Source organism: Phoenix dactylifera, chromosome 11 (assembly GCF_051530095.1).
Source record: "Phoenix dactylifera cultivar Ajwa chromosome 11, Ajwa_hap1_PhDact_Kaust_v1.1, whole genome shotgun sequence".
Classification (NCBI taxonomy): domain Eukaryota; kingdom Viridiplantae; phylum Streptophyta; class Magnoliopsida; order Arecales; family Arecaceae; genus Phoenix; species Phoenix dactylifera.
Window position 1 is genome coordinate 17,501,625 of NC_143200.1, and position 25,632 is coordinate 17,527,256.

The 25,632-nt window shown below is 42.8% G+C and overlaps 2 protein-coding genes across 2 annotated transcripts; both read left to right on the forward strand.

Annotated features, from left to right (window-relative positions):
- Positions 1-445: 445 nt before the first annotated feature.
- Positions 446-13,545, forward strand: LOC103705138 (eukaryotic translation initiation factor-like). Its single transcript, XM_039128274.3, has 9 exons — positions 446-829; positions 1,707-1,778; positions 3,372-3,467; positions 3,773-3,991; positions 10,700-10,797; positions 11,085-11,172; positions 11,307-11,657; positions 11,756-11,998; positions 12,209-13,545. The coding sequence occupies exons 1-9, from the start codon at positions 659-661 to the stop codon at positions 13,232-13,234; spliced, it is 2,364 nt and encodes a 787-aa protein (XP_038984202.2). The 5' UTR covers positions 446-658; the 3' UTR covers positions 13,235-13,545.
- Positions 13,546-18,531: 4,986 nt separating this feature from the next.
- Positions 18,532-19,721, forward strand: LOC120111406 (uncharacterized). Its single transcript, XM_039128457.2, has 2 exons — positions 18,532-19,007; positions 19,073-19,721. The coding sequence occupies exons 1-2, from the start codon at positions 18,532-18,534 to the stop codon at positions 19,719-19,721; spliced, it is 1,125 nt and encodes a 374-aa protein (XP_038984385.2).
- Positions 19,722-25,632: the final 5,911 nt, after the last annotated feature.

Here is a 25,632-nt window from a genome sequence, read left to right on the forward strand (position 1 = left end):
GCCGAACGGAGCACGAACCGTGAAAAAAAAAAATTTCGGAAGAAGCCGGCGAGGTGGTTCCGGGAGAAGCCGGCGAGGTGGTCGGAGATCGGGAGAATGCCGGCGACGAGAGGGAGAAGGGGGAACGGGGGAGGAGGGGTTTAAGGGGGGTTTGAGGGGTGTTTTTTTTTTTTTCTTTTCAAAACGAAACGGAGGAGGAGGAAGGGGGGTGTATGAGAAAATTTCAAGGGCAATATGGTAATTATACTAAAGGTTAGTTTGGGTATTTTTTTTTTGGTTTTTTGGGGGGGGGGGGGGGGGGGGGTGTCCTGAGCAATAGGGGGGGTGTATATAGAACTACCCGATTGTATATGAATGTAGCATACCTCTTAACCCTTTTGAAGGAATTTAATTACGCAAATACCTACCCCCTCGGACATATATAGGGCTTCTCTCCTTCCCCTCGCCCTATACTCTCTCTCTCTCTCTCTCTCTCGCTCCTTCTTCTCCTTCGCCCTTCTCTTTCGCCGAAGAGAGAGAGGGGGCTTTGCGAAGGTCTCTCCTCCCTCCTCCTCTTGCCGTAGCCTCTGCCCTCCTCTTCGCCCTTGCTCGTCGGCTTCGATCGGCCGGCCGACCGCGCGATCACACCACCGCCCGCAGAGAGGATCTCCGGCGAGGTATGCAGTCGGAGCAGACGGTCCTGAGCTTGAGGCCTGGTGGTGGCGGCAACCGAGGCAGCAGACTCCTTGCCCCACGCTTCGACTTCGGCGGCTCTTCCCTCAGCTCCTCCTCCTCGGATCTCCCCGTCCTCCGCCCCCATGGCGGCGCCAGCACCGCCCTGCCTCTCAAGGTAGGCGTGTCCGTTTCTTCGGTTCTAGGGTTTCATTTGAACCGTGAAAGTTTATATTGTTGGTGTTGTTTTCTGGTTTTTTTCTTCTTTTCTTTGTTTATCTTTTTGGCACTGTGGATTTAGCCTGATATGGTATCGGAGCTAGGGATTCTAATTATATTAAATGGATTTATAGATCGGTTGCTTGAAATTGTTCATGTTTGATCTGGTTAGTTTGACTCACCGAAGCAGGTTTCTTTAGAAAACAAAAAGGTTGTGTTATCTATGGAATCTCGACTTTGGAGAGCTTAGTTACATGCTGAAAAGTTGCTTTAGAATTATTTTGAAAGGATTCCTGATGAAGTGTCTTTGGATTTGTAATTTGTAGTTATCACTGTTTGATTGTTCTGAGCGTTTTTGTAAGTGGTGTTGAACATGGCTTTTTTATTAGTCCGTGAATTGAACTTTCTTGGTTCAGGGATTCTATGTGCAAATGCATGCATAGTCTTTGTTCAAGAGCATCTTTTTCTTTTTAATAATTTTCCTCATGCTTTGTATTATCAATATTGCTTATCCCGACAATTTCTAGTATTGGCCTTTAGCTTTTGGAAGGTGGTATGCGGCTTTTGGCTCTTGTTGCTAGTGCTCATAGCTCATTTCGTTGGGTCATGGCGTCTAACATAAGTAATATATTAAGAAAAGAGAGATCATTAGGCATGGAATCTTTTAATCCAGAAATTGTTGTTTTTTGAATTTCCATGTATCTTGTATCTTATGTGATTAGATGCCAGGTTTTCTTAATTGCAAAGAGTATACGGTTCCGCATCTACTTTCTTTTGTTTCCTCTTATATAATAAATGGATATTGGGATATAAAAACTATTTTAAACTTTTGTCAGATTGGAGATTCACGGTTTGAGGGTCGCGATCACATTCGTTACACAAGAGACGAACTTCTACAACTTCATCAGGTATCGAAGTTTTTATTTAATTTTTATTTTAAAAAGTTCTTTTTTGATCGCCATCATCATCGTCGTTGTCATCGTTGTCATCATCATCACTTTGAATATAATTTATTGTTTTCAAGGTCTACTTGAATTTGTTTGTCCATCAAGGATGTAGCAACTAAAGTAGGAGCAAGTCTTGAAATAAGCAAAAGGTCCAAACTTGTGCAACCCTGTATAAGTACTCAAGATTTACCTAGTACATAGTCAATGTGGGATTAAACACATGCGTGCATGAGTCCTCACAGATCCTCTCTTCCTCTCCTATGATTACTTGAGGTTCTTAGAGAAGGCCTAGCCAGAAGGTAATTATTTAGGTTTCTTTGCCCTGTATAAGTACTCAAGATTTACCTAGTACATAGTCGATGTGGGATTAAACACATGCGTGCATGAGTCCTTACAGATCCTCTCTTCCTCTCCTATGGTTGCTTGAGGTCGTTAGAGAAGATAGACATGTCGAATGTGTAAATGGACTAAAAAGAGTGGTATAGCGCACAAGGCTCCTGCCATTGCAAAGTTTGGGGAGGGCTAGATGTACACAACCTTACTCCATGTTTCTATGTTTTGAACTCGTGACCTCCAATTCACAGCTACCTTACCATTGGTTTAAGGCTAACCCTCTGAATGTGTCGATGGATTATTTCCAAATGAATATATTTTTTAATAATATCATCTCCAACTGATTGGAAAATCTCAATTGGGAAGAGATTTAAAGATGTCTTACCAAATAAATATGGCTACTATATGAAAAAGCATGAGTTAGTTCTTTAAGTTTGTCAAATTTGCCTATATTGGAAAACAATTCTACTTTTCAAGACTTTATATTGTATATGTCCATGGGTTAGATTGGAATAATAGTTATCTCATTGAATAAGAACCATTCTATTTTAAAGATAGGGCAGCATAGGTGTTGTCTTTCCTTTTTATCTCTCTTAATCATTCTAAATAATAACCCATTATCCCAAGTTGGCCCCCCTCCTCACGAAATTGCCCTAATAACCACCATCTCTTCGCCTATTGTACCATCTCCATGCCACCTACATCTTCAACCTCATAACCACAACCTGCTCTTGATGTATGTTCCAACATCTCTCTCCATCTTGCACTTGGCAATATACCTAATAATGCTCATCTTTCATCTTCTTCTTCTTTGGTGGAAGTGTTCACCTCATTCACGTCCTATATATGAATCACTTGAACATCACCTTATTGCTCCATTATTTTCAAGTTTCTTTTTTATCTATTATTTTTATTTCTATATATATATTATAATTGATAAATATTTTTCTTTTTAAACTTAGCATGCACTGTGTATCTTTCCCTACTTATATATGAAACCAAATAATTTCAATATTCCTTCAATTGTGGGGCATATCATGGTTACTAATCTTGTTTCATACATTTATTTGTTATATCAATGCCATCAATATTCTTGGTAGCTACTTAAAAAAATTAAATTTTAGTATGCATGGGTTTAGATATACTCATTGCACTAGTTTAAATGTTTGTGATGAGCTACTTTCCTGGCCTGCAGCTTTTGCTTATTTTTTCTCCTAACAGGTTGTTGAGATCCCTGAAGATATTTTGAAAGTTAAACGGGAGATTGAGGCTGAAATATATAATGAAGATCAGACTTGGGGTCGCAGTGATGTCAATGTGAGTTCTAGTCAAAGGTGTGAATTGTATGCGTCATTTGAATTATAAAAGTAGCGAGGTTAGTTCTCTGTATGTTTCTAAATATGAGGAGCAGTGTCGCCAACTTTCTTAGAGTTGCAGTTTTCTACAATTTTTTTTTTCTTCTCTAGGAAATATATGTGTTTCTGGAGAACTTTGCTTGGGATGTCTGCTTAAAGAATATTTATCGTCATGCTTTTCTATATTCCTTATGTTTATATCAAGGTTTTCTCTATGTGCTTCTAATTTTGTACAGACATCTTCTAACATTTGTTTATACTCTCCAGTTGCAAACTCAATCACAGAGTCGCTATTATGAACCGGAAAATCGTGATTGGCGTGGACGTTCAGGGCAATTGCCCTCAGTTGGAGAGGAGAGGTCGTGGGATACGATACGTGATAATAAAGAGGCACATGCATCCAATTTGAGACCACAAGAAATAAACCAATTTAATAAGCAAGACCAACTGGGTTCCCAATTTTCTTCAAAAACTTCCACCCCAGGGGTAATTATTAAGTATTGCTATGATGCTCTGGAGATGCCTCTTTTCCTTCTTAACTTATTGTTCGTGTATAATTTTAACTCCTTGGTAATGTTTAAAGAATGTCATGCTTCTTGTTTTATGTACGATACTTGTTCCACATGCCCTTTTTATCTAGGTATATACTTGATTTGTTGGTCTGAACATTGTGCCAATGAGAATTTGGTTTACTAAAGTACTTTAGATGTCATGAAATTTTTATCTATTTGAACATTGTTGCTCCATTCAAGTGCATCATTGCTTAATGGCATTCTGCATTTAATGATAATTTAATCATAGATGTTTTCTCTCAGGTCTACTGTTTCTTGATCATGACTTCTTGCCTTTATATCAACCAATCCCTCTTTAAATCCGCTTTTCATATGCTGATAGCATCTTAGTTGGCTGTTTAATGTCCTGCAATCAGTGATTTATTTCTTTCATCTTTAAGCTATTCCAATTGTTTTACATGTTCTCATCTTTGTGATTCTTGATTTATGGCACTAATCCAACTTTTCATTCAACAGTCTGATCTATACAACACTACTGGGCTTATTGCCATCAAAAGTTTTTTGCAAGTTTTAGAGACATGCAACGATCTAATCCTTTGCTACATTGATCAGCGCTTCTATTTTTAAATGTGTGTTTATCTATATCTATTTTATGTGTAAGCAATGCATGATATCAAATGTGCTGACCCCTGATGGAGTTATTTGTGGCCATCTATAATTGTTGATTTTCATTTCGATTCCCACTAAAGTTGCACTTCATGTACTTTTTGTCTCTGATCTTAAACAAATTCTAAATCATTTATTTCAGTTGTATTTGAGGATTCCCTTCTATTTCTGGTCATATCACATTACTATATTCTTTGGGAGAAAAAGGAAATTCCTCCTAGTTATTACCAATTAGTCCATCTTCATAATTTGTGAAACGAAGTTTCTTTTTCGTGCTGACTGACCTCAACTGGAATTTCAGTTTTCACCACATTTCAATTCTTATCATTTATGGCATTCACTGAGTTGTTGAAAAATCGACCATGATAATGACGACTTCTTGCTTAGTCAAATGGTTCTCCGAATTAACAATAGCTATCAATTCAATGTTCTTAAAGTCTGAGTGAACTGCCTGGCTGGATATGATGCCATTGATTGCCACCATAATTCTTTTACTTGTTCTCTATGGCCTTTGTTTTGCTTCTTAAACATGTGACTGTAGTATAATTTTTAATAATACTCTTTTTTTTTACGTGAATCGGTTTGGTCACACAATTGACTTAGTCAAGGTTGAATCTTGTTTTATCACAAAAAGAAAGAGGATAAATTGGTGCCTATGCTGCCAGGTTGTGAAGCACAATTTTGAAAAATTCTATTGGTTGATCACCAAGGCATGATACTAAAAGAGTACTAATTGGAAATAGAAGCTCAGTACTTCTTATCGTCAAAGATACGGATCATGCCATCAAACTGCATTCCACTTCAGTGCTTGGCCCGCTTTGGATAACATGCATAAATTGAATTCTTTACAAAAGGGCATCACTTTCCCTTGCCTTGTTTTTGTTGTCGTATTTTTTCTTGCCATAGCTGAAAATGCAATGTCCTTTTTTGTCATCTTCTTGACCTCCATTTCGACCATTGATTAATCATTACTATGTCATGGAAGCAGGAATTGGAATAATGGTGTTCATGCTATTCTCGTATTGTGCTTTGAATCCTGATGCCAAGATGACTTTAAATTTTGAGCACCATAAAATATAGTGCCCCTTCTGACTTGCAACTTTGGGCTACATGTTTCCAAGTTCTTGAGAACTGAATGAAGTGGCAGCATTGGGTCGGTTGGTTGGCGTTTAACTGGGAATCAGTTCTATACAAGTTCTGCTTTTCATAAACCCAGTTGCACTCGCTTATTTCCAATTCAAGAGGTCAAGTAAACCGATCTAATCAGAACCAAGCCGATACTATATCATACAGATAAATATACATGTGCTTTTATAGTATCATATATGCTAACCGGGTTAAGATATAGTTTGTATAATATTTTTAACCTAGACAGGGATTAGATGATTAAGTTCTTGTCTATTCAAAGATTCAAACCCTTCTCACCTGCTGCCGCTCATGGCCTGAGTCACAACTCCTCCCTTGTGGTCCGTTAGCAGCTCATGGTGGCTGCTCTTTAATCCCCCAGGATTCACGATTCCTGCTTCCCCTTAGCTTCTTGGGTCTCATGAGTTGTCACCTTCAGCCTTTCAGTCCCTCACACTCTAATGGCTTTACTTGTTCTTTTTTATTTTTATTTTTTTTAATTTTTTTTGGAAACATATCATTTTACTGATTTGAATTTATGGTCTCTAGGTAATTCGAAATTGAACCAACCAAATTGTGATTTGCGTTGTTTTGTCTATCGTTCTAATCCTAAAATGCTGATTGATTTTGGTTAGAGTTTCAAGAATTGGGAACTGATCGGGATCAGGTTGGTTATTGGTTTGCCACTAACATAAACCAAACTGTGTCTAAAGCAACTTCAACCCCTGCGACTTTCAGGATTTGGTTCCTTTCTAATTCTTGCACCTCACTTTTAAAGTAGTTTTTTGTTAAATTGTAAACTTTATAGACACCCTTTAAGAATTATGTGAATTATCATAATATGTTTTTGCATTTGGCATGCCATGTTTTAAATTGTAAAATTAATAATAAAGCAGTAATCATCCAATCTTTTATGCATTCACCACTTTATCATGTTTTATTTTTTTGAATCTTAGTGTCACCCCTTTTCTTCTTGTCCCCAGATGCATACTTGTGCTTTGTTGTGGCTATCCTTTGTATAACTACATATTCTCTTATGTCTTCTTGAGAACAAGCTATATATGCCATTTTTTTTCCACTTTTGAATTTTGCTTCAATCTCATCGTTTTTCTCTTATGTCTTTAAATCTGTATATGTGATTGCTCAGACGCAACAATGGGCCCTAGTATTTATTGTCCGATCATATTTGTTTCTTCTCTCCTTTGTCCACCTTATTTCCTCTCATGTCCTCCACTTCTCATGACAGAAGCACATGTTGATGTTCTATTGCTTAAAATTTTTTACTTTATTCTATGAACAGTACCAGAGGGTGCGATGTGACCCAACGATAATGTTTCTCCATCTTGACTTGGGTGTCATGGTTTAAAGCATGGAAATAGCCTCTTTGCATGTCGGGATAAGGCTGCATTTGCCTAACCCTTTCTGGACCTTGCAGTGCTGGCAGCCTCATGCAATGCGATGCTCTTTTTTATGCTATGAACAGTACCATTCAAGCAGTGGACTTGAAATGCTTTTTTTGGCATTGAGAAACATGTGTTATCCAATTCTTTCAGGGTAGTTTGTTGACATTGCATTTCTTTTTTCTTAATGTTAAGTCCACTGTTCACAACCTTTTTAGCATGTTCCTGATTTCCTTGAGCTCCACACCTCTCGTGCTTGTATTTTAATTTGTTCCGCCAGACCTACTAAAGGTGAAATTCTGTAATTGCATCAATTGTCTTTCATATCTTTGCTCGCTGATATTCTTACTTCATTTCTAGCTCCATTCTTTCCTGCATATGTAAGGATTGTAACTATTAATTGTCCTTTGGTTTTAGTTATTTAATATCTGGTCTTTGTGACTTGCAATTTTTTTCTTCCTCACAATGTCCATCTATGTAAATTTAAGTCTCTTCATCATCTTTCCCGACTCTTGTACAATCGAAAACACTCTTTTAATCTTCTTTGCATGTTGATGCCTGCTATAGTTGTGATGAGTTTCGATACACATCCAACTAGCTATTTCAGCAAAAGCTAATTTGAGAATAATATGATTTACTTTTGATGCCACACTCTATGGGGTCAGAGCTGTATATTTGCAATGGTGTGGAATCTATGATTTTTAGAAGGTTTTAATGCAAGGTTTGCTATACCGTACCGGATCGGTATAGGGTGTACTGTACCATACTGGTTCGATACTGGTACATAGTATAGGGAAGGAGTACTGACATTTGGTTCGCCGAACAGGCCTCGTACTATACCGGCACAATGATAGTGTGGCACTAGTATGGAGCCCGGTATCGAGACGGCGTACCTTGGATTTTAATGGCTTGGTTTTTGCTGCAAGGAGGATGATAGATTTGGACAGATCCAAGTTTTATGAGGTAGGAAGGAAGTATCTTTTGGACTTTGGTCATAAGGATCAATAAAGGTTGAAACTAGAATCTAGGTATGGGATGTGAGAGAGTATGCTTGCAAGGTTTTTAAGAGACTTCATGATCAGATTCATGGGTATAAAGGCTCTGGTGTTGCATAAGTTTCTTGAGAGTGCATGGACTTGAGGGGTTTAGGTGTGGATCAAAGTGGATGAATAAAGTGGTTAAGGTTCCATCAAGTATGGAATATAGGCCTTTGGGTGATGTTTAAGACTGCTTGTAAAATAATACATCATTCTGGAGTCAGAAACCAAATCAAAGGTAGGTTGAGAACTAATTTATGGCACAATAACAAGCAAACCGAAGAAGAAAAGAAAGAGAAGATAAATAAGAGAAAAAACTTGAGGAAGGGAGAATGTGAAAGGGGAGGAGAGAGAAAAACTGTACTGCACCTATCCACTTGATCTCTATCTCAACTAAAAAAAAAAATTCTTTGAAATTTGTAACTTTGTGCAAACCCCCAATTAAAGAAACTAAACAGCTCGGGAACAATATTTCCTAGTCTTGAAACAACTGCAAACTTAAATGCTATGGCCATAGGACTTGACAGCCTATGACTTGGAAAAGAATTTCAATTGAGCAAGAAGTTTAAAACTTCATAACTAAAAAATCTTATATACTTTTTTTATGTAGATATGACTATAGACTCATAAATTTGGGTAAAAATAATCATAAGTTGATTCCAAGGACTGCTGGAACATCAATTTAAGTGAAATCCATGAATATCATAGACTGAAACTTATTATTATTTGGTTTTATATCATATTCCCTAAAATGAGGGAAGTCTTAAGAAACATGAAAAACTTGTGAAAGACTGAAAAGATCCTCAGAAGATATGATATAATATATTAGTGGATGTGAGGAACCATCGATGACTAATTCCTTGGTTGTCTACTGTTCTTCCTGTGGGTTTGCATGTGTTCTTCATATTTACCAATGTCAAATTCCTAACTTTCTGCATTTGATGATCATGGGAACACAGGGATAATGTCGATGAGTAAAAGAGGCTGGCCTGGTCCTGAGATGGGTCTGGGCTGCACAAAAAAGCTTAAATGAGAAAGCTAGGCATGGAAAGCAAGAGAAATATGTAATCCCGTTCTGGTTTGCTTTCGTACTTGCAATCCAAAACTGAACTTTCACATCTAATTCAATTTAAACATAGAATTCCTCATTTTCTAAAATAAACCTCATTCAACATAAGCACAATGATATAGGCAGCTTGCTATAGGGATGCAGCAATGGAGGTTTCAACAATGTTATGGTCTGAAATTGTTTCTTGGTGAAGAAAAATGAAAATAACTCTTTGGTAGTCATATGGGTCTGTCTTTGAAGCCCAGTTGCTACTTGGAGTTGGATAGCCTGTTAGATCTCCCAAAATGGTTTCTTTCTTTTCTTTCTCAATTAACTTGGATTATTAAACAGTTTGACCATGGATCCTCTGTCCACTGCAGGAGTCAATATTGTCAAGGAACTTGTGGGGATCTATTGCAGTATATAAATTAACCATGTGGACATGAAATTACACTATGACAATCCTCCATAAAGCTAGACAGTCTGCATATATTTATTTTAAAAATTTAATACTAACTGACATGCATGTTTGTGCTTTTCCTTTTTCTCAAGAAAAAAGAACATCTTTTGACTTCCTTAATCATTTGGTGGATAATTTCATGAAAATAATGCCCAGATATTACTTTTGTATTCAGTAAATGTAGTCACATAAAATAACAAATGCTTCTTATGCCATCAATGAGGGTTAGCTGGTGGATTCTGCTTTATCACAATTTTTATTAGGATTACATCCTCCAAACTGGGAAGTTTCTTCTTGGTTCCTTGTACTCATGCCATCCTTTTTTTCTGTTGACATCCAGATTCCTTTTTCTGACCTAGGTAATACTGCTTATCCTTCTTGTTTATAATATTAACTCCTCAATTGTTTTCTTCTTTTAATACTAGGAAGACATCTTCATTCTGTTCACCCTCTTTAAACTCAACCACTTTCCTATATAACCATCTTTCTTAAGCAGAAGTAATAATTTGTTTGGGAAATTCTTTGTGCCTTCAATTGAACTGCATCCTTGGCTCCACCTGTAGACTTATTAGAGGTGCAGAATATGATCTACTTTCGTTATACTCAGTTTCACCATTTTGTTTTAGCAAGATTGGATGTAATAGTTCTAACTTTGACCTGTATTCTTATTCTTGAGCCCTGATAGGAATTCGCTGAAGAGGAATTCACAGCTTAATTCATGTATAAATGCATGTCCTATGGATTGTGTCATTAGTGTTAATCTTTCTATTGATTGCTTGACATGTTGCACCAACTTTCACCACCTTCAAAGTGATCGCTCTGGTTTAATGTGTAGCATGCTCCTTTATAGTCTTTATATACTCGATGCAGTCTCCTCTGTTTGTTAATGTCTTTATGGATCCCCTTTTTTGTTTTGACATTTGTAACATTATCTGCAATTTATCAGGCGGGGCCTACACCTGCTCTGGTCAAGGCTGAAGTGCCATGGTCTACTCGAAGAGGCAATCTTACAGATAAAGAACGGGTTCTAAAAACAGTAAAGGGGTAATTAACGTGATTGTTTAGTTTAGCCTGCTGGCAAATTTTAATCATATGATTTTTTTTAATCTTTTAGTTTTGAAGGTGGATTTATATATGACCCTAAGTCTAACTGCTGTCAGTTGTTACTTTTGGTTTTGCACAACTTATTCTTCCCTGAATCTGTTGTTATACATGTTTCTTTCCTCCTTTTTGTGTATGATTTTGTCTCTCTCTGTTTTATCTGATTAGTGGAAGCAAGATAATATGATTTGGACTTCTTTTTTAATTTTCTGTTATTTATTTTAATGCAGTATATTGAACAAGCTGACTCCAGAGAAATTTGATGTTCTCAAGGACCAACTGATTGATGCTGGAATCACAACACCCCATATTCTACAGGTTTTCATGCTTCCCAAAATTTTTGCTCGGTTGCTTTTTAGTTTTCATGTTTCCCAGAATTTATGCACAATTGCTTTTGTAACAGTTGCTGTCCCTCCCAAAAATTTAGTTGTTAAAACACACTAATGATGCAGGATGTCATTACACTCATATTCGAAAAAGCTGTTTTTGAGCCTACCTTCTGTCCCATGTATGCGCAATTGTGTTCTGATCTAAATGAGAGGCTCCCTCCATTGCCCCCTGAAGAACCGGATGGGAAAGAAATCACTTTCAAGCGTATGCTCTTGAATAATTGTCAGGAGGCATTTGAAGGTGCTGATAATCTGAGGGCTGAGATTAGAAAGTTGACAGGCCCAGACCAAGAAATGGAACGTAGGGATAAAGAAAGAATGGTGAAGCTCCGCACTCTTGGTAACATCCGCCTTATTGGCGAGCTTCTAAAGCAGAAGATGGTGCCAGAGAAAATAGTGCATCACATCGTCCAAGTATGTAGATCACACTATTCATCTTAACCCTGATTCTTCTACATTTTTTGAGTGGTCCACTATTTTAAATAATTGTCTGACACAGTTACTGTTAACAGGAGTTATTGGGGCCTGATAGCAAAGCTTGCCCTGCCGAGGAGAATGTTGAGGCAATCTGTCAGGTCTTCAACACCATTGGCAAGCAGTTGGATGAAAGCCCCAAATCTCGTCGTTTTAATGATGCTTATTTCAACCGGTTGAAGGAGCTAACAATGAACCCCCAGCTTGAGCCACGAGTTAGGTTTATGGTCCGTGATGTGCTTGACCTCCGTACCAATAACTGGGTCCCTCGACGTGAAGAGGTAAACTTTCGGTGCCATCTTGCTGATCTCAGCTTACAGCATTCTGTTTGTATTATAAAATATTTTATTTTTTGGACATGTGAGGCATCACGTGTTTTTGAATTTGTTGGAGAAAGAAATATGTAGTGACAAAAATCAGGATATATGCATGTTTTGAATTTTCAATTTCTTTTTCATATTTAGAGCATTTTTTCTGTCTTGGTTTTGCAGGTGAAGGCCAAGACCATCACTGAAATTCATAGTGAGGCGGAAAAGAACCTTGGTTTGCGCCCTGGAACAACTGCAAACATGAGAAATGGTCGTAGTGTTGGTGCTTTGGGGACCCTCAGCCCTGGTGGTTCACCTATAAGCCGACCTGGAACTGGAGGTATGATGCCTGGAATGCCTGGAACAAGGAAGATGCGTGGAATGCCCGGGCTGGATAGGGACAACTGGGAAGTTCCAAGGAGCAGATCGATGCCCAGGGGAGAAACTAACCGTGTCCAGAGTCCTTTAGTTGGCAAGCCATTGCCCATCAACTCTAAGCTATTACCTCAAGGTAGTGGTGGCCTGATGGCTTGTAAAACTAGTGCATTGTTGCAGGGCAGTGGTCCCCCAGCTCGTCCTTCTGGCCTTGTTTCAGGTCGAGTAGATTCTTCATCTCAGAATGTTCAGTCCCTGAAACCTCTTTCGCAAATGCCACCATCTGTGATCCCAGACAAGCCAATGGCTGCACCAAGGTTAAATCCTAACGAGCTACATAAGAAGACTGTTGGTCTTTTGGAGGAGTATTTCCACATCTGCATGCTAGATGAAGCACTTCAATGCGTGAAGGAACTGAAGAGCCCTGAATACCATCCGGAAGTTGTCAAGGAAGCCATCAATCTAGCTTTGGACAAGGGCCAGTCTTGTGTGGATCTTGTTGTCAAGCTTTTGGAGTATTTGTTGGCTCAGAAAGTTCTCACACCAAGGGACCTGGGGACTGGCTGTTTGCTTTATGGGGCAATGCTGGATGATGTTGGTATTGATTTGCCAAAGGCACCAAATTATTTTGGTGAAGTGGTGGGTAAACTGATTCTTGTTGGTGGTCTTGGTTTCAAGGTGGTGGAAGATATTCTGAAGAAAGTTGAAGATTCCGGGTTCCGGTCAGCAATGTTTGATGCTGTGATGAAAACCATCAAAAGGGGTCCCGATAGTCAGGCAGTATTGGGAGGACTGGCAGCTGATATCAAGACCTGTGAAAGCCTGCTCGCTTAAATTCAACCGTATTGGCTGGTACTCCTAGTTGATTCTCTCAACCATCTGTAACTTTGATAAAACAAATATTCCTTGGCTTGTTCTCTCTTCCGTTTCTCATTCCTTCATCTTTCCTCTGTTTTCCTTTTGAGGTAAGCAACTCATAATACAATGACCCTAAGCGGTCTGCGAGGAATGGTTACTTTTGAGTTGTATATTTCTGCGAGGTCACATAAATGTTTATTATAGCAAAAAAAAATGCCATGGATTTTGGTCTCATGCTCATGGCTAATTTTGCTTGATGTTTGTTAAGAAAAAAATCTTAGATGATACATGCTTGTGTCTATCTGATGACATTATCTGTTGTCTGTTATTTTCTATTGAATGAAGGATTATTGCGTATTACCAGTCAATCTGCTTTGAATCAATGTAGATTTTGGAAATCTGAGTGGAGGAGCTGCCTCTATACATTCTCAATGCGGAAAAGATTACAGGGCTTAAGAGATCCATTCCTCCTTTTTGCTCCTATCACTTGTGGGAGGCTCAGTGAAATGATGATGGTACCATTTAGAGTGGCTAGCTATTCAGAAAATATCCTGTGGTTAAAGGAGGGGGAGTTGTCTCTAGCACTTCATGAGCTTGTATTTTCTGATTGTATTGAGTATTGTATTGGGTGTGTTTGTACATGCATTATATGACTAACCTGTTAAAGTATAAAAAAAAAAAAAATTAAAATGAGAAATGCTGCCATGTAAATGTAGATGTTATTGAGAGGGGAAATTTAATCGCTTTTTTCTTCTCTTCTTTTTATATGTAATAACAATGCGGATAAATATTAATAGGATGGCGGTTAACAAATGGGTCCTCTCCCTCGCTAAAGTCACTTCAAGCCTCTCCTCCGAGTGGGCTCCAACTCATTGATGGCCACTGTGTTCTCTCGCACTCGTCCTCCATGGTCTCAACCATGGCTTCCAACCCGAGCTCTCACTGTGACTCTCTGTCCCTCAAGATCGCCCTCGCCTTCGCCCTCGTCCGCTCAAGAATCTCCACCGAACCCCTTCGATTTCGATGCCTAATGCTGGAAGTGAAAGTACTCTTCCCTTCCCCTCCTCGTCTCCCCAAAGAAAGTGATCCTAAACCTTAATCCTTGATTCTTGCAGTCCAAGGACCGTAAGTGATAGATCCTGAGGATTAGAGAGGAGCTCAAGCAACTCAAAGGCCCCCTTCTTGTTTCCCTCCTCATCTCTCCTAGAGAGATCTATTGGAAATTGTTTTTCTCATGTACCAAACGCCATGCAATGTGAACCTCCGGGAGCTTCGTGCTAATCCCATTTCTTTGATGGGTGTGGTGAGGTGGGAGGAGGCCCTAGGAGTGATTCCTGTTAGCATTGGATTGATGGCCTTGAGGAAAAGATTCCTGATACTAGGTATGGGTGTTCCTTACAAATTTCTTTTCAAATTATATCTTTCCTACTCTCCTACTCAATTTTGTTTGTGGAACTTGGATAAAAAATGTTGTCCATGAACCTAGAATTCATCTATTAAGCATATTTACTATCTTGTTACTGTAATAGTCCAAATATGATTGATATTTCCATATTAGTCGTGATATACTTTTCTTACTAGCCATATTATTAGGCTATATATTGACGTATATATTGGTGTAATTTGAATACAAAATACAGAAAATAAATATAAATCTTTTATATATATTCTTTTTTTATATATTTTAATATGGTATCAGAGCCTGACCTTTATTCCTACTCAACTATTTTGCTCCATCGGAACCGTCCATCCTGCCCTCTTGGCTTGCTGCTGTTGTCTAGAGCTATCCATGGCCTCCTTCCAATGTCCCTCCTTTCAATGTCACCGTCTAGCACCATCATCGGACCCTTCAGCTTCTCCATCACCGCTGTCTAGTGTCATCCGTGGCCTCCTTCTGATGTTGCTGCCTAGCACCATCACTGGGCCCTTAGTTTCTCCAGCTCAATCTTCTTTGCTTTCTCTCCCACCATCTTCGGCTCGTTCCACCCTCTTACTCTCCTCCTTCGCCGCCTTTGGAAGGTCGGTTCCTCCATCACCGCCACTACCATCTTGATTAAGGCAAGAACTCCATCCCTTATGAGAAAGACCCAGTGGATCCGAGAGAAGGATCCAATCCATTTAATCTAAGAAGGATTCAATTAACTTATAAACTAATTCTAAAAGGATCCAACTCGTTTTAGCTAAAGTCATTGCGGATTCAGATTCAAATTGTGATCCAATCAGACTTGTGGGCTCGAATCCAATCTATTTGGGTTTAGTTAGTCATCTGCCGATACATCAGTCTATCACGTCAATCAACCACTCTAGCAGACACATCAGCCTGCCATATTAGTCCTCCACGTCAATTGGCTACATCAGCAGATACATTGGTTTGCCACTCTAATCAACCATATCAACCTACCACATTAGCATTGACCAGATACATTAGCTGCCACATTAGCTCTCTAACATCCACATCAACTATTGCATTAGTTTGCCACATCAGCTTCTGATCTGCCATATTGCTTTTAGCCATGTTAGTTTCTGAGATGCCACCTCAACTTCGGATTTGCCATATTGCTTTTAGCCACGTCAGCGTCTGAAATGCTATATCAGCTTTTGATCTACCGTGATAGCATCTAGCAACCATATTCTTCTGACATGTCAGAGGGGTAGCCATGTCATCATCTCCTGCTGACCGGTTCTGTTGGCATTGACTAAACTGGTCCAATTTCTTTGACCAACAGGTTCACCCCTTTTTGACATGATCCTAGACTAGTTCCTTATATTTTTTTGTGTGCTCTTTTTGTTTTTGGCATCTGTTTGCCCAAATTCTACCTATACAATTGATTTTTTGTATCTACATTTATTTTTCATCAGTTCATCATCACATGCTTGTAGTCATGGACAAGTTTGATGTCTTTTTGCCTATTTCTAATGTTTTAGATGGATCCAACTATATTTCTTGGGTACTAGGGATGTCTAGTTTCTTGAAATGGTGCAAACTTTAGCGGTTTGTTACTAGAGACTTCCGTCAGCCTATTCAAAAACTGGATGAGGATGAAGAAGAGGTCAGAGACCCACACCAGGTGTTTTAGGGGGGGGGGGGGGGCTTCCTTTCCTTCGTCCCAAAACCCTCCGAGAGGCTAAGGAGGGGGGATCGTTACGACCTGGGGCGGGGAAGACTGGTGGATAGGGAGTACGGGATCCTGGAGGTGTGGCGAAGGGACGAACCTGGGCGGAGATAGCGAAAGGAGTTCCCCGGCAGCCAGTGTGGACGAGCCACCAGATGCCGTCGCGGATTTTGGAGATGTTGAGGTACAAGGCGACCGAGGTGGTGGTCTTCCCAGAGGACGAGCTGGAGGGGACCCGTGCGGAATGGCGGAGCACCGCCATCATCGTGAGGAGCTTGGGGAGGCCTGTTCCGGCGGAATGGGTGGCCAAAGAGATCAAACTGGTGGGACGTCTGGACTACAATGTGGATTGTTTCTTGCTTATGGACGGCTTCATTGTCGTCCGTTTCGCCAAGGAGGAAGATCGTGACGCCGCTCTGATGAATGGTCCATGGACTGTGGCCGGCCAGTTGCTTGCAATGGATCGTTGGCGACCTAATTTTGTGCCCGGAGAAGGAGGCATTGGCCGGGTGGTTGTATGGCTGCGTCTGCCACGGCTGCCCCTGGACTATTGGAAGAAAGAGACCATCCTCAAGATTGCGGCTTGTGCTGGTAATCCTCTGGCCGTGGACGAATATATGGATCAGGGGAGGCGGTATGGTTTCGCCCGGGTGAAGCTTGAGCTGGACTGTTCGGGACCTCTCAAGCCGGGCACGTTGATCAGGGGGAGCTCGGCGGGGGTTGAGGAGACTTTTTGGCAAGGGTTCATCTATGAAAACCTGCCCCCCCTTGCTCCAAGTGTGGAAGGATAGGGCATCGGGAGCAGGAGTGCGATGGCTTTCCAACGGCGGAGGGTACGGCGAAGCCAGCACCGGGCAAGGGGAAAGAGAAGGTAAATGATGGGGCAGAGTCTTCGGGGGCTGGTAGGCAGACGGATGGGGTTGGAGTAGCCTCGGAGGAACTCTCGGCTTTCGGTCCGTGGATGGTCACCAACCGCATATGGCACCAAGGGGTGATGAAGAAGAAACCGTGGAGGAAGACGAACGAGTCCGGGTCTGGACCGAGTTCGACGCCCACTGTTTCCCGTCCTGGCAAGGATGCAATGGGGGATGGGTCGGGTTCCACGGTTTCTCCAATCGACCTTGAGGCTTGGCAGAAGCCGTTGAAGGTTGCCCGGCGCAGGACGCCGGAGAAGGATGTCTCGGCGGCGGGGGCGGGCAAGGAAATGGCCGGACCGAGTCAACACGGCCGAGTAGCTGGAGGTGGAACTGACTCAAGCTCGGGGTCGGACTCGGCTCAACTCAAACCGAGTCAGGACCGGGATGTGGGCCGGGGTGCGAGTGGGCTGGATGGCGGACTGGGCCAGGTCGGTGACAGGCCAGAGAACACTGTGTTGCAGCGGCCTGGTGGATCGGACCCGAGCCCGAGGAAGCGGTCCAGGAGCCCATGTAGGGCATTTGGCACGGGGGGCAAGCCGGAGAAGGGGACGACTCACATCGCGGGGGGAATTCGGTTTCCGGCAGCGATGAAGGGACGTCCGGTGTTTGTTCCCCATCGAAGGAGCAGGAGCTCTCCTCCCCCTCTATCGGCGGCTCGTCACCGGCCCCCGCGGGTGGTACGTGAGGCCAGGGGCGGCGGTGATCATGTCGGAGGCGGAGTGGCGGAGGTTCCGGGGATAACAAGAGCCAGTTCGGCGGCGTCGAACCTCTCGGCGATGGGGATGAAGGCCCCACTCAGGGTGTCCGGCAAGGGGGGAAGGCAGGAAGTGGGAGCTGGGGAAGTCGGTGCCAATGGTGAGATGCCGATCCCAGACGGAAATTCCATGGTTGGGTCACTGTGCCAACTGGCACGGGAGAACAAGGCTTCAGCCTCTGAGCTGGGAATCGGGAAGTTGGCATCGGTGGATTCAGGGGTCATCAAGAGTTCTTGTGGCTTCAGCACAGAGCCCAGCCGGGTGGTGACAGAGGGCCCTGCGGCAATGGTTGAAGGCAATGCAGTTTCAGCGTGCCATTTGGCACGATCTAGTGACGGAGGGGATCACGATCGAATTGTCTGTCAGATGAAGGCTGCAGCAAAGGGTGTGAGCCATGATGGTTTGGGGGGTGGAATAGCTATAGAAGAGACGGTGTTCCATGATTGCAACCCCGGGGCAGGGGGTTGTGATGTAGCCTTGGGTGACCAATGAAGGTTATACTATGGAATTGCCGCGGCGCGGGGAAGCCTTCCTTCGCCCCAGCTTTCCGTAGGATTGTGCAGCAGCATAGTCCGGATGTATGTGTGTTGTTTGAGACCCGATTATCGGGAAGGAGCCTACAGAAGGCTAGGAGAGCAGTACCCCGGATGTGGGGATTTTATGCAGTAGAATCTCAGGGATTGTCGGGCGGCATCATTGTCACTTGGTTGCAGGGCTCTTGCAGGTTGGATGTCTTCCATGTATGTACCCAGGAGGTGGTAGTGGTGATCTCGGAGGGTAGCGGAGTGTCATGGGTTCTTGCTGCGGTGTATGCTAGCACTGATTTCAGGGAGAGACGGATATTGTGGGAGGAAGCGTCTCAGTTGATTAATCAGGGGTTACCTATGTTGGTGGCTGGTGACTTCAACTGTATTGTTGATCCTCAGGAGAAGAGGGAGGGAGGCCCTTCTTATATGAGAGGAAGGTCAAGGAGTTCCAAGATTTTTTGACATCGAGTGGGTTGATAGACTTGGGATTCTCTGGCTCTAGGTTTACATGGTGCAACAATCAGCAGGGCCAGGCTAGAGTATGGGAGCGACTTGATAGAGCCTGTGCTACCGCTGGGTGGGTTCAGTGCTTTCCTGATCACCATGTGAGCCACTTGCCCAGGATTGCGTCGGATCATTGCCCGCTACTGGTGAGTACAGAGACTTACATTCCAGTTCGTCATCCTTTTAGATTTGAGAAAATATGGCTCTGTTATCCGAGATCATGGGAGATGGTGAGGGAGGCTTGGAGTGCACCAGTTAGAGGAGATGCTATGTATCGGGTGTCTCGTAGATTGGAGCTGACGAGGAGGCGACTAAGGAGGTGGAATCGAGAGGAGGTGGGAGATATTTTCAGGAGGATTGAGGAGTCGGAGGAGGCCATCGCTGGGTTACAGGCTCGGGAGGATCAAAGGGGTGGGCTAGAGGATGTGGAGATGGGGGAGCTCAGATCATTATTGGCATTGCATGATGGGCTCCTTAGACAGCAGGAGACATTTTGGAGACAGAAATCGAGAGTACAGTGGATTATGGAGGGGGACAGAAACACTAGATTTTTTCACCAGGCGACAGTTATCAGAAGGCACCAGAACAGAATTAGAGTTATCCGGGATGAGGAGGGGCAGCTGTCGGAGGATCCGGAGGTGATTTAGAGGATCTTGGAGAGCTTCTTCAGGGCTAGGTGGACAGAGCTGCCTATGGGTGGGAGCTTAGCGGATATGGCCCCGCCCTTATCTAGGGTGTTAGAGGAGGAGACAACAGCGCTGATTAGTCCAGTCTCGGATAGGGAGATTAGTGAGGCAGTGAGGTCCCTTGCGGGGGACAAGGCTCCAGGGCCGGACGGCTTTCCATCCTTGTTTTTCCAGAGATATTGGATGATAGTTGGGCGAGATGTGACGGCGGCTATACAGCAGTTCTTTCGCACAGCTGTGATGGCAGGAGATTGGCAGAGGACTTTCATTACCTTGATACCGAAGCGGCAGGATGCTTCGGAGCCGGGTCATTTTCGTCCGATTAGCCTTTGAACGACCTTGTACAAGGCAACGGCGAGGATCCTTGCTGGCAGATTGAGAGATGTTCTCCCTAGGCTTATTAGCCCAGAGCAGGGGGCTTTTTTGGAGGGGCGAAGTATATCTGACAATGTGCTTATTGCCCAGGAATTTATGTTTGATCTCGGTCGGGCTCCGATGAGGAGGAGTCTGATGGGGGTCAAGCTTGACATGGAGAGGGCCTATGATAGAGTGAGATGGGATTTCTTGCAGCAGTCCTTACAGGAGTTCGGGTTTCATGAGATATGGATCAGTTGGGTGATGGGTTGTGTTCGTGCTCCCTCCTTTGCTATCTTGGTGAACGGTACGCCGTCACGCTTCTTTATGTCCTCAGGGGGCTGCGCCAGGGATGTCCCCTCTCTCCCCTATTATTTATTATGTGTGCAGATGCACTGTCTAGATCCCTACGGCGGGCAGTGGCCACTCAGGAGTTGGAGGTCTACAGGCCGGCGGTGGGGGCTTCTCCGATTTCCCATTTGCTTTTTGCTGATGACTGTCTGCTTCTTGCCAGGTCGTCACGACAGGTGGCTCAGGCTATTGGTCAGATTCTTCAGGATTACTGTGCGGCATCGGGACAGAGGGTCAACCTGACTAAGTCAGCTATTATCTTTAGCCCAAAAACCAAAGTGGAGGTGAGGCGGTCTATACTGGAGAGCCTAGGGGTGGGAGAGCAGGAGGGCACGATGACTTATCTGGGGGTTCCACTCTCGGGCCACAGGTTGCGGAGTAGGGACTGTACATCCATAGAGCTTAGCATCAGACGCCGATTGGAGGGGTGGCAGATGCTTACACTTTCTATGATGGGTAGGATTACTCTGGTGCGGTTAGTTCTTACTTCGATCCCTATCTTTCTACTTTCCAATGCTATCATTCCAGTTAGAGTCTTGAGGTCCTTTGAGCAGCTATTCAGGAAATTTATTTGGGGGAGGAGTAGTGGCAGAGGTGGAGTCCATTTGCTGGCATGGGATGTGGTATGCCAGCCGACTAGCCATGGAGGTTTGGGGGTGCAGTCCCTGGTGGCGAGGAGGGAGGCTTTAGTGGCTAGACATGCGGCTAGATTCGTGCTTGAGCCCGAGAGCATGTGGTCTTCGCTGATGAGGGCCAAGTATGGTACCTTGGTGCCCGGGGCCCGGGCCGGTCGTCACCACTCTCCGATCTGGAGGGAGATGTGTGCTAGTGCTGGGGTGGTGCTTCCGGAGATCAGATGGACCATAGGTGACGGTCGGTCTATTGATGTGTTATAGGATAGTTGGGTGACCGAGCTACCGATTTGCTGTATGCCGACCATGGTGGATTCGACGCGATTATCAGGGTGCAGGGTGAGTGAGCTGTTGACCTTGGAGGGGGGCCGATGGAGGGAGGAGCTGATCCGTGAGGTTTTTGGGGAGCAGCTGGCGGAGTCGGTTTTATCCCTTCCTGTTCCCTCCGGGGGTGGAGCCGACAGGTTAGTTTGGATGCCGACCGGACGGTCGCGGGTTCGGGTTAGAGATCTTCATGCCCTGATCGGTAGGGAGCCAGCCCGTCAGATTGAGGGTGGGTGGATATGGAGGATGAGGATTCACCCTCGTGTGGCGTTATTCATCTGGAAGGTGGCTTGGGGCTGCCTTCCTACGAGGAGCATATTGGTTCGGCGTGGTATGGCGGTCTCTCAGTGCTGTGAGGAGTGTGCAGATATCGAGGAGACGATCGAGCATGTCCTTCTGCGGTGTCCTAGAGCCCGAGAGATTTGGCGGAGGTCACCAGTCCTACTACCCGACTCGGTGGTGTTTGCGCAGGACTTGATTCATATGGTGAGAGCTTCCGTGCGGAGCCCCAGATTTGCTGAGGCTGGGACTGTAGTGGCATACCTGTCCTATTACATATGGCTGGACAGGAATGCCGGTCTTTTCGAGGGGAGGAGGTCGTCTCCGAGGATGGTGGTACACAGAGCGATGCTATCTGCGAGGGAGGTTCTTGCGGCTACCGTCGGATTTTCTTCTGGGTTAGCCAGGGACATCTGGGGTACTTGTCACGCTGTTTCAGCGCCCCGGTTTGCCCTTGTTTCTTGGGTACCCCCACCCCCTGGCTTTCTCAAGGTAAATTTCGACGGTAGTCGGTCAGCAGACGGTGTGACTGGAGGGGTCGGATTTGTGATCAGGGACCATCTGGGGAGGATGATAGCAGCAGGAGGGCGGCGTACGCCGGGTCTCGCAGTAGTTGGGGCTGAGTTGCAGGCGGCATGGGAGGGTATATCCTATGCATGGCATGTTCTTGGTGTGGAGAGGGTATGCCTCGAGGGTGACTCTTCTGTGGTTATTGACTGGATTCGAGGAGCGGATCGTTTTGGAGATGGCCACCCCCTGGTTCGGGAGACCCGTGGGTTGGTGCGGTTGATGGGTGAGGTTCAGATTGGACATGTGTTTAGGGAGGCGAACAGAGCTGCAGACTGGGTCGCCTCCTTTGTAGCCCGGCACTCCGGGGATTTTCAGTGGACGTCTGTGTCGGACGTCCATCCCTCCTTGTATCTCTTACTGTCCCGTGATATGGCTGGGTGTACTCACGTCAGAGTTATATGAAATGAGTAGCCGCTTTTAACCAAAAAAAAAAAAAGAGATTTTTTAGCCAAGTGGTATTCCACCACAGATATTGCCCATCAGTATCAACTGCCGTTTAACCTACATTGCAGGAAGTAAGAGCCTGGGTTGTCTATCCATAAGTTTCTTTCTTAGATGCATGCTATATGGGATCAGTTTACTCAGTCTGAGCCTCAGTGGGACCATGACAGTGATTCTGAAAAATTTGCTTCCTATAAAGATCATATATGCTTGATGCAGTTTTTCATGGCTTTTGGAGATGATCATGAACCAGTAAGAGCTTCACTTCTTCATCGTGGTATCTTGCCATTTCTAAACTTATCTTTGAATAAACAAAACTTGGCTTACTCAAATCCCAGCACACTGAGGCCATTCTTGCTACACTTCTCAGGCTATTGTAGATCAGATAGACTGCAAGTATTGTCATAGGCTTAGTCACTACATGTTCAACTATCCGAAAAGAAAATGTAAAATCTGTTAGAAGACTGGCCACTATCTTGATAATTGTCCCCAAAATCTAAATAAGCAATCTAACCTCAGTTGGTCCAGAGGTTCTCGATCTAAATCTGGCAATCAGTCACAACCTACTTCTTGTTCTACTGCTGCTGATGATAAAGTTTTCCATATCGATGACTCTTCTTCCACACCTTCCACTTCAATCAGTAACCTATTAGTCAATAATCTTAAAGGTCTAATCAAATAGGCTCTATCTAAATCTGGTACTTTCAGTGACCTCAGTTGATTAGATCACTGATATTTTTCACCAAAGCACATCCACCTGGATGCTTTCGTGATGCGGTTTCCAAACTCAAGTTGGGTTTTACTTTACTACTTTGAGTTTGAGGAGGGATGTAAAGCATATTATTATTTTGTTTCTGTACTAGTCCAAATATGATTGATAGTTCCTTATTAGTCTCAATACACTTTCCTTACTAGCTATATTGTTAGACTATATATTGATGTAACTTGAATACAAGATACACAGAATAAACATAAATCTTTCACATATTCTCTCTCTTCTCATATTGTAATGGCATGAATGATTTTTAGCAACATTTTTTGAGTTTAGAACTCTGCATTTGTTAATTTAATCCCTGAGGTTTCCACTTGGTTACCATATACCATAGGTCAGAAATAGAAGGTGAATAATTTGATTTAGGTGATGAGATTGAGAGGAGATGGGAAGAAGTAGGATGATTTTGTGAGATTATCAACAATACAGTACTAAGATTTTTGGGAAATGCTGTAAATCTCTAGTAAATTGTATTTGCAGTACCTTGTACCTTGTATTTGCATCCAACCCAAATATTATGTTGATATCCACCCCAGTATACCATCTGAGTTGCCTCACTAGACCACATACAGGATATCCTGTCAATAGCATAGCCAGGCATCCATGCAGATCCATAGCATGAACTGTCATAGATTCTTCTTCTGACTTCCATAGGGTTTCCTCAGGTCAAACCCCCCCGTGTAGAACCATTTTACAAAGTTGAGTTGTTGTCACAGCCGGGGCTTCTTTGGGCTTTGGTTTCACATTATCATGGAATCTTAATTGGAACTCTTTAGTTTCAATCTTTCTTGATGATGACTCCTATTCAAGTATTTCAGCTCAACAATCTTGCTTCCTCTACAACCATCTTATGTGCATGGCTGCATGCCCCTCCTTATATTGTTGTGGCATTTTAATCCAGAAAATATAACCAGAACTATTTGTTCATGTTCAGACATGCAAAGATCAAATAACTACTGTGTCATTGCTAATTCATCACAATCGATATTAAATATGCTGGACATGTCATTTCATTATAGTTATGCATGGTAGAGACAAATTGCAAAGAATAGCTTCTGCTGGTGGTCTGTTTGCTATCAATTTTTCCCGAAGTATATTCTCATTATTAATCCTACGAAATTGCATTCCAGATGTTATGTTTTGGCCTAATTGGTCTTCCTTATCTGACAGACACATGCACATTCCAAAGAAAAAAAAATTCCTTGATGCGGTCTGATCAATCCCCAATAGATAGTGTGTTGCACATTAACCTTCCTCCTGCTGATTATGAAGAACCTTGTTCACTGCCTTCTTTTTAATCCCAGATGATATTTCATCCTAATATAACCACAAGCTGTCAAAGAAGATTATGGATTATATCATAGTTATTTTTTTACATAAGTAGGCATATATGGTGTGAAAACTATTACGACAAAATTACAGTTGGAAGTCATGAATATGTGATACGGTAATATTCTTTTGCTATGCCATTATTTTTTAACTAAATACTATCTAAACTGAAGAAATGAATTTGGTAACCTTACTTGAAGAACTTTGTTGTCCTCATTTGCATGTACATAATGGATAGATGCATATGTTTATGGACATATATATATATATATATATATATATATATATATATATATATATGTGTATATATATATATATATATATGTGTATATATATATATATATATATGTGTATACATATATATATCTATACATATATATGTGTGTGTGTGTGTATATGTGTATACATACACTACAAAAGAAGGAATAACTCCCGGCGGTTTTTTTTGTCTATACCGACGCTTATAAGCGTCGGCGAATTCCCAGCCCACGCTTCACAAAGCGTGGGTCAGACGTCGGACAGGTGGGCGTGGGTCGGGTTTAACCCGACGCGTCAAAAAAGCGTCGTCGGTCTATCCTGACGCTTTTAAGCGTCGTTCCTTTTATAAGACTCCGACGCTTATAAGCGTCGGCGAGAACGTTGGTTACTATGGTGTTAGGCCGACGCTTAAAAGCGTCGTTAAAGGCGTGCCAGTTTACGTTCCGGTTGCTTTTTCCGACGCTTATAAGCGTCGGCATTAAATTTTTTTTTTAAAAAAAAAAATTGTAAAAGTAATTTTTAAATACTCTGTGTACATTAAATTCTAACAAAACAAATACAC